Source organism: Ammospiza caudacuta, chromosome 1, assembly GCF_027887145.1.
Source record: "Ammospiza caudacuta isolate bAmmCau1 chromosome 1, bAmmCau1.pri, whole genome shotgun sequence".
NCBI lineage: Eukaryota > Metazoa > Chordata > Aves > Passeriformes > Passerellidae > Ammospiza > Ammospiza caudacuta.
In genome coordinates this window covers 44,957,468-44,966,567 of record NC_080593.1, presented here as the reverse complement: position 1 = coordinate 44,966,567, position 9,100 = coordinate 44,957,468, and the positions used below count along the sequence as shown (strand labels likewise).

Genomic DNA, 9,100 nt, shown 5'->3' with positions numbered 1-9,100 from the left:
GGACAATCTCAGATCTGGGGAGTCAATCAGCAGGTACATAGTCCCCAAATGACCAGGCTCTCAACACGCCCTGACACACAAGTGACAAACCTCAGGTGGCAGGAAGGAGCCTCCCCCTGCTGGATTCTGCACAGTAGCAAAGGATGTGCCACGAACAAATGGTGAAGAGCTCACCTGTTCATTATTAACAAAACTTTTAGTCACCTTGCATGTAGTAGGTAAAGACGAGGAAGCAAGATCAGTCTCCTTTGGACAGATGCTGTGCAGTAATATGCATAACTTGCTTTAGGTTTTTTACTGCTAATATGCACTATTACAATAAAATTAAATGAGCACATGCACCAAGAGAAAACGTTCTTTACAGGTTAGTTGGCAGTGCTGAAGGTACAAAAAGGAGCATCTGCAACCACACCAATATGGGAAAATTGATCCAATCTGAACAATATTCAACTCCAACAAGCAAAACCCCATTTTCTTGGTCTACCTCCCATTATTGCTAATAATCACAGCAATATAATCTTTAAGAACTAAAGCAGATGAATTAATGTTTTTTTCCTGAACATTACTGCAGTATTTTTGAGGAAGGAACTGGTAATACTGATGCTAAAGCTGGGATTCCATCAGGGGAGCAGCTCCCAACTCAAGGGCTGTTCACCACACTGTTCAGTCAGGCCAGCACCCACCAGAACCATCCTCACCCTGCCAACTTGTGAAACCCCAGGTAGAGCAACAAAATCATCTGGGTGGACCCAGACGGGCTGCTATAAAAAAAAGAAAAACTTAAAGCAAACCGCTTCACCCAGCCTCACCATGTCCTCTCCCCTGACCACACACACTGGCTGCCTCCTCACCTGGGTGGAGCCAGGGAAGGCAGGAATGTGAGACCAGCTTCACAAACTGAGAAAGAGGGACAACCCAGTGAGCTGCTGCAGGCAGGGACAAAGCCCCAGCTCCATTTAACAGGGTGTAACAGGCATGCCCCATGCTACACACGTGTCACCAGCCAACTTTACAAACGCAGCACCAGCACACTGTGTACTAAACCAGCCTTTATTTCTCTCACAGTACAGCAGGGCTGAAGTTAAGACCATTCCGTGGCAGTGCCAACCCACTCAGTAGCCTGGGCAGTGGGAGCTGCTGACCAGTCCTCGGTGGCAGGCTGGGCACTCCAGTCCTCTGCAATCACAAGCACAACAACACTTAGTGCTCCCCAGCTCCTTCCACCCACAACACCCCCCACTCCTCCCCACAGACACTCCCCAAACTGACCTGTGGGGAACTGCTGGATGGGCACAGATGGGACCTGCACTCCCTCAGACCAATCTGCAACCTCAGGCTGAGGAGGAGCAGTGAATTCAGGTGCCGGGGCTGTCCATTCAGTCTGGAATTCCTCCTTCGTGACTGCTTTCTCAGCAGCTGCCTGCTCCTCCTTTTCAATCTGCAATGGAAGAGCCCAGCCTGAGTCTCCCAGCAACACATCCCAGAACACAACCCTTACTATCAAGTATCAAACAGGCACCAACTGGGAATACAAGTAACCAACCACCACAGCAGAGTGTGAAGTGCCATCATTACATTAGCAAAACCTGTCCTCCACAGCAGACACACGGGACCAATGGGACATGAGCACAAGCAGAACACCCCAGAAAGACACACTCCCTGCCATGAGGATTCCTACCTCCTCGGGATCCCTGTAGAAGTACAAGTCAGGCATGACTTCCCACGGGTGCTCACGGGAGATGGTGCCACGCATGCGCAGCACCTCCCGAGCCAGCATCCACCACATCAGGCCCACCGAGTGGGCTCCCTGGAACACAACAAAGTAGGTATGAGTTGGCTGTGAAGCTAAACCTTTCCAGAAAGAGCAGAAGACCTATTTGTACCCCAAGCTTGTGCTTGGTGAAAGACATTACTTGCCAATGCCAGACTTAAGTACTTGAACATTAAAAAAAAGGTAACTTTATAAGTTTCCAGTGACATTTTCAGGTCTCTGCAGAAATCATGATGCCATTACATCACAGCCTCAAGTAAGTCTCCTGTTATGGAGTTTCATGTTGCTCATCACCCTCATGTGAGTCTCATCCAAAAGACAGGGATAATGCTCACCACATACTCAAGAATGAAAAAATTGAAAACTTGACAAAATAAACAAAGCTTACACACATCCTCACATGTGGCTTACATTAGTTTTGTTGACTGACACTTCAATAGAGATCTAAGATGGATTCTCATCTTCCCAGACTTTACCTTTCAGGTGATTTCTGCCAAGGTAATGTCTCAGAGCAGTTTCTCCATGAGTTCATATTATCTTTAATTCATATTCATGATCTGTGGCAAGAATGACTACCAAACTCCACTCATTGGGTCACAAAGACCCTCATGGCGTCAGCGAAAAATCCTGCCAGGTTACTATAGCACACGTCCTACACTTGAGAGTTCCTTGGCCAGAAACCAGCCTCAGCTCCAAGCTCCAACTGTGTGCAGTTTATTTTTTCCTCCCCACCCACCTGCAATAGACATTCATTAGCTCATCCCCCAAGGTACAGGTGAGACACGAGCCAACCCTCCCTTGCAGAAAGCATCCATCTTGGAAGCGCATGGAGGAAGCTGACAGGAGCACCGCAGGGAGGCGTTACCTTGTTATTGCAGGGAATGGCGATATCCACGTAGCGCAGCGGGGAGTCCGTGTTGCACAGGGCGATGGTGGGGATGTTGACGTAGGATGCCTCGGTCAGGGGCTGGTGATCCGCCCGCGGGTCCGTCACCACCAGCAGGCGCGGCTCACGGAAAGCTGCTTGGATCTGGTTTGTGAAGGTGCCAGGGGTGAAGCGCCCGGCAATGGGAGTAGCCCCAGTGGCAGCAGCGAACTTCAGGACTGCACGCTGCAAAAGGGACACAGCAAAGGTGAAGCAGGAAAACTGCATTTCAACCAAACCAGAAAAGGACATTTCAGCCAAGTCACCTAGGCACTGCCAGTGAATGTGCACGAAACATAACAGAACTATTTGCTTCCATTCCTGTGAAATCAGGGCTCACCACCTCAGAAAGAGACAAAATAAAAATGTTATTGGAAAGAGCTACACCCTGAATTTAAAAACAGTAAGTCAGAAAATTTAAAAAAGCCTTCTCTTCCCCCCAAGTTATTGGCAAGCTCTACTCCAAATTCTCATAATCAAATCAGGGAAGGGTGAATTAAACAAAAAGCTTACAAAAAAAGCAAAGCAGGTGTTCTTCCATTATTTCTGTATCTTTTTGTTATCCAGGAACTTCAAGGAAGTACACAAAAACTCAGTAATAAATACACACAAATTGTAGCTTTGCCCCTTGAAATAGCACTTGGCAGTTCTCATTCAATTTCAACAGCTTCCAACCTGTCAGGCATGTGGCAGGGCCTACTATCAAACTCCAGTCCTAGAGGGAGCCCCTCTCCTGGCGTTAGCGAAAACCCTGCCATCCTCTGCTGTCGCACACTTCCGACACTTGAGAGCTCACTGGCCAGAAACTGACCTCAGCATCAAGCTTTAATAGTGTGCACATCAAGCCCACCTTTTTTCCTTCAAAAATCCAGCCCTGAATCTCCCTAAACATCTGTGGCCCCACCTGCAGGTACTTAAACAACCTAACCTCACTCAACCTCATCTCAAACTCCAGTGACTAGTTAAACGTTATCACCTTCTACAACAGAACATTTTTGCTAATTTAAGAGTCAAAATTACAAATATACTGGCTACTATACCTTGCTCAATGATAGAAAATTTCTTCTTTGGCAACTTTCATCTCAGGGGCTTACTGTCCCCAGAAAATCACTACCAATTAAACACAGTAGCTCTGGGAGGAAGGGGTCACCAGGGGACTGACCACTAATATGGCAGAAATCCAACAGGAAGAAGGACATGGAAGAAAAACAAGTTATCAAATGCCTGGAAATGGGGAGTGGGTTTCAACAAATCTGTTTAAAGCTGCCAAGTGCAACACAAAAACCATGTTTACAGAAAGCATTCCTAGAGTGAAAACTGGTGTTATTGCCTATTATCACCAAGCTGTCACTGGCAGGCAGTGATGCATGCAAGGCAAGGGAGTCCTGCTCCCAAGACTGCAGACTTCCTGATGTCCATACCTGTCCAGTGTTCCTGGAAGAAATGACGCTCACATCAGCTGGGTTCTCAATGGCAACAATGGCACGAGCTGCCAGGAGCAGCTTTTCCCAGGTCCTCTTCAGATTGATGATGTAAATACCTGCCAGCAACAAAAGGCTTTAGAGGAACCAACAAATACAAGACCCTAAAACAGGATAGCACTCCTCTGCCATTAAACCTGCCACATGGCTGTGGTTACTCCAAAATTTAAAGAATCAGCATCGTATTCAGGTCCCTCAAACACAACTGGGCAACCTATTCCACTGTCTGACAATCCAAGCAGTGAATTTTTTTTTTTAATATTATCTAATCTGAATCTCCCTTATCTTAAGCCCATTTCCTCGAGTCCTCTGACTCCTGGCAGGCAGGAAAGGGTGACACTTTCTTTCAGGCAGTTGTGGAGAGCAGTGAGATCCCCCCTAAGCTACTTCTTCTTAAGACTAAACAAACACAGCTCCTTCACTCATTCCTCATGACATTTTCTGAAGCTTTCCTGCCCTTCTCTGTACATGCTCCATCACCTTAATGTCCTTTATGAAATAATGACACTCTAGTCTCATTCTAGCTAATGGAAAGCTATCCCAAAGAAAATTCTCCCCTTATAGTTCTAATGTCACATGCTTCCAGCATTTATTATCAAAAACCCAGTCCTCATATGAATTTCAATCTTGTAAACAGGGCAGCTTATATTGAAGACCAATACAAACCAGGAGAAATCGTTACTGAGACACTAAAACCATTTTATTAATATTGTAAAGAACTAGCAAAATTAATGAAACCAGGTGTGATTGATTTACTAGATTAAAGATCAAGACAGTCAAGAACTAGTATAATTGTTCCAAAATCAGTATTTTATTCTACTTTGAGTTAACACTGGTATGAGAAGGCCATGCAGAAACCATGCTGAAGAGATGACGCGCTAGGACTTTTCTGCTCCTCCCAGTTGTGCCCACAATATCCCAGCTGCCCAACCGGGCCTCCCATTCCCCCCTATTTACCATCGCTCTTCCTTTTGTAGATGTACTGCTCCATCTGGAAGTCCAGGTTGGTACCTCCCAGGTGGGTCCCGGCAGCGAGGAATTTGAGGACATCCTCCTCCTTCATCTGCAGGACATCGAGGCCTCCGGACATTGTGGGGTTTCCCTTGGGAAGCAACGACAGGGAACCTGCGGGCACAGGGACGCGGCTCAGCCCGGCGGGGACGCGCCACGAGGTCCGGCCGCCCCGGCCGCCATCTTGGGCCGCCTCCCGCGCTACAAGCGGCAGGCCTCGGCCTTCCCCGCGGCCCGGCCCGGCTCAGCCCGGCCGCCGGCGGTGCGGCGGGATGCACAGTGCCCCCCCGGTGTTATCGCCGGGCGGGGAACGCGTCCCCGCTACCCCCGCGCCTCCCGCCCGGCCGCCCCGACTCACGCTGACAACGCCGTGTGGAGGCCCGGGCGGCGCGGAGCCGAAAGAGAGCCCGCCTCCCACTGACGGCCATATATAGGCTTGGCAGCCAATGGGGCGCCTCGGGGGCGAGGCTCCGCGCCGGCGGCACCTCCCCGGCATCCCCGGGCCGCGCCCGCCGCTCCGGCCCCTTCCCGACACTGGCTCTGAACGAAGCTCGTGGGATTTGTGGGATTGCGGATCCAGAGAAGGGGAAAAAAGCTGGTGAAGGGTCTGCAGTGTGAGTTCTGTGAGGAGCGGCTGGGGGAGCTGGGGGTGTTTAGCCCAGAGAAAAGGAGGCTCAGGGGTAACTCCTTACCGCTCTCTATGGCTGCCTGGAAGGAGGCTGTAGCCAGGTGGGACCGGCATCTTGTCCCTGTCAGCCAGCGACGGGACGAGGGGACTCTAGTTTCACCACAGAAGGCTTAGGTTGGACATTAGGAGGAATTTCTTCACCGATGGAGTGATTAAACTTTGCAATGGGCCGCCCGGGGAGGTGGTGGAGTCACCGTCCCGTCCTGGGAGGTGTGGAAGGGAAGACTGGACGAAGCACTCAGTGCCAGTGTCTGGTTGACAAGCTGGTGTTTGCTCATGGCTTGGACTCCGTGATCTCAGAGGCCCTTTCCAACTGAACTGATTCTGTGGTTCTGTCAGTCTGGAGCTGCTTCACAGCATCCTGAGGCTTGTGCTCCAAGCAACATAAAGGCTGTTTTTGAGGTCCTGAAGGGAACAGAAAGCAAAGATTTATTTTAAACATTTTACAATTCCATTTTCCTGCGGAAAGTGAAATATATGCTCTTAGGGCTGGTGATTATTTGATGGATTATATCTAGGCTCTAAATTGCCTGCTGTGGGGGGAAGCTTCTAAGGAGCTGCAGCATCTTCCCTGCACCCAATGTCCCCTCCCTGCAGGGGCACTGCTCTGGCACCACGCAGGAGAGCTTGAGCAGCCAAGGCTGTTCTTGTCCTTTGCAGAAATGACAGTAAAAACAGGTGAAATTGACACTGAACTTACACATCCTTGTTCTGCAGTAGACATTTTTGTGGTACTTGCCCCTTTTTTTGTGTGTGTTGTTGGGTTTGGGATTTTTTTGTTGTTTGCTTTTAAGAAACCACAGAAAATTATGAGATTTAAGAATCTTCACCATCTTTTTTAATCTTTCTTGTCCTATTTTCAGACCTGAGAAAGAAATTTCTTGGGAAAAAAGAAAGTGATACTTTACTATGTTTGCTATCATCAAGACCTGGATACATTTCTGGACAGATTTCTGGAGTGTGCAAATACTATTGCCAGTACCTTCTGCAAGTGATAGTGATCTTCACATCTTTCCAACAACAGTGTTCCTTTAGTTTTCCCCCTTCTATTTTAACCTGGGGAAGAATTGCTCAAGTAGCAGGTTACAACATCATCTCATGTATGTTCTTTTTCTCCTGGAAAATGGCTCTCTATCCTTTTTTTCTTTGTACTTATTAGGTGGTGTTAATTAGAGAGATCACAAAATCAGCTGTAGAATATGCTGTAAGAGAGTAATTCAAACATTTGCCACATGGTGGTGACAAAGTAGGTAAAATGAAACTCAGCAACACGTTAGCTTGCCCTCAGCCAGAGTGTGATCTGTTACTGCCTGAGAGATTACAGACATCTGTGGCACCGGGGTAAGTGCACTGTGGATGGTGAGAGCTGACCTGATGGGGCTGTGTACAAGCTGTGTCTCTCCAGAGGAGACAGGAGCAGGGTGAATATTAGCTTAGGAAGGAAGAGGAGAGGTGGTGGTGATGTCACCATGGTGTGGATAATGGATTTTGCCTGGAGAGCTCTTCTGCACTCTTGAAACCCATCTGTATTAAAAATGTATTGAACATAATGATTGTAAATTTAGTATTGAATATTGCAGAAAGTATGATGTTATCAAAAGAGTGCCACTGGTCAGTGTTATAGACTCCTTTGGCATCACTAATACTTCATTTATTTTTTATTGTTACGCTTATGGGCCCTTTCTGGTAGACCATGAGGTCCACAGCCCATGAGATGGCTTGGAAAAGTGGTGATGAAGCTGGACAATAAAGTATTTCTAATTATTTTCTTAAATAACCTGAAAGCTTGCCTTTATTTTTTTATCTGCATGCTGAGACAGTTTAAAATAATCTGTTACTAATGGACATGTCCCTCAAGTGAAAGTGTATCTATCTTATCACATGTTTTAGCCAAGGTTTCCCTTGTCCAAAGTTCACACTGAACTCTGTTACACAATTACATGCAGAGCTGCTGGCAGCTCCTGGGAACACCCTTGCTCTGCAGCAAGCAAAGCCAGGAAAGGTGGATTTGAGGCACCGGCCCTCCTGAAGAGCCAGGGAGACTTGGGGCCCACAGGTGCAGAGAGAAGTGTCACTGAGCTACCATCAGCCTTTGGGGGCTACACTGAGGACCTCAAGTAGGTGCCTGGGGTGGTCACAAAGCCCCACAAATGGCATCTCCCAGCCAGCCAGCCCAGGCTGCAGCAGAGCAGCAGCCCTGGCCAGAAGCCTCTGAGCAGGGGGCTGTGCCAGGGCCCCAGTGCTGGGAGAGAGGGCTCCTCACAGGGCTGTACAGGAGGCGTTCTGTGCTGCCAGGACAGGCCTTGCAATGAAGGGGGTGGGTTGTGTGTCTGGAGAGGAGGCTCAGGCACAAAGCCTTTCCGGCAGTATCTTCCCCACCAGACATGACAGTGGGTGTCACACAAGAGATTGTGTAGCACCCCTGGAGAAGGCAAAGAAGAGCTGTGAAGATCAACCCACTTTCAGTGAAACTGCATAATGTTATTGTGCCTCCCTTTAAATTCCATTTTGGCTTGTGTTTCAAAGCTTTGTTATTACTTCTCACACATTTTGCGAAAACATATTTTGGCACATTTATTTCTAGTTCTACAAAGTTAGAATTGCCTAATGCCTGTTACAAAAACTTGCAGAGGTCACATTTTAACCTCTCATTGGGATTTTGTCATTTTTACTAAAACTCCTTAATGCATTATGATAAAGACTCCTAAAGCATTTTACAATGCTAAAATTACAAATTAAGCAACTGCAATGTGGAAAATCATCTTGCTATTTTGAAATAAGCACCAAAGCCAGAAGAGATAAGCATATTCAAGAAACCCACATGGAGTTCACAAAAGTACAAATATATATATGCCTGTGTGGGATGAGGAATCTTTTCTGTGCAATTCTGGCATCAGTGGTTATGTGCGGCACCAAACTCATTGAAATTAAAAAAGCAAGCAAAATGTTTGCCCATTTTTAATGAGGAAGGGAGATCTGTAACTCAATGTTTTGTTACAACCACAGTGCCTTTAAACTTTCAATCTTCCCCACCTTCTATCACCCAGAAGGGTTAGGGATCTTATCTGCTATCTCTTCTCACAGCTGGGGCAGCTGTCAGCAGCGTGGATGCCAACACCCACTACACAGGAGGTGGTTCTTCAAGGCAGCAGGAGAGCTCTGGGGAGCCCTGTGTGCAGGAGCAGGCACTATCCCAGGCCTAACTTGCTACCAGGAACCTGCAC

At 47.7% G+C, this 9,100-nt stretch overlaps 1 protein-coding gene and 2 non-coding genes across 3 annotated transcripts; all 3 read right to left on the bottom strand.

Moving 5' to 3' along the window:
• Positions 1 to 1,036: 1,036 nt before the first annotated feature.
• On the bottom strand, positions 1,037 to 5,616 carry RPSA (ribosomal protein SA). Its single transcript, XM_058809380.1, has 7 exons — positions 5,547 to 5,616; positions 5,135 to 5,302; positions 4,118 to 4,236; positions 2,637 to 2,882; positions 1,679 to 1,807; positions 1,270 to 1,438; positions 1,037 to 1,176 (listed from the first exon to the last, which is right to left on the bottom strand). Exons 1-7 carry the CDS (start codon positions 5,614 to 5,616, stop codon positions 1,082 to 1,084), a joined length of 996 nt encoding a protein of 331 aa, XP_058665363.1. The 3' UTR covers positions 1,037 to 1,081.
• On the bottom strand, positions 2,327 to 2,485 carry LOC131569285 (small nucleolar RNA SNORA62/SNORA6 family). Its single transcript, XR_009275782.1, has one exon. It is a non-coding gene; the product is annotated as a small nucleolar RNA SNORA62/SNORA6 family (small nucleolar RNA).
• LOC131569276 (small nucleolar RNA SNORA62/SNORA6 family) lies at positions 3,379 to 3,536 on the bottom strand. The gene has a single exon (XR_009275779.1). It is a non-coding gene; the product is annotated as a small nucleolar RNA SNORA62/SNORA6 family (small nucleolar RNA).
• Positions 5,617 to 9,100: the final 3,484 nt, after the last annotated feature.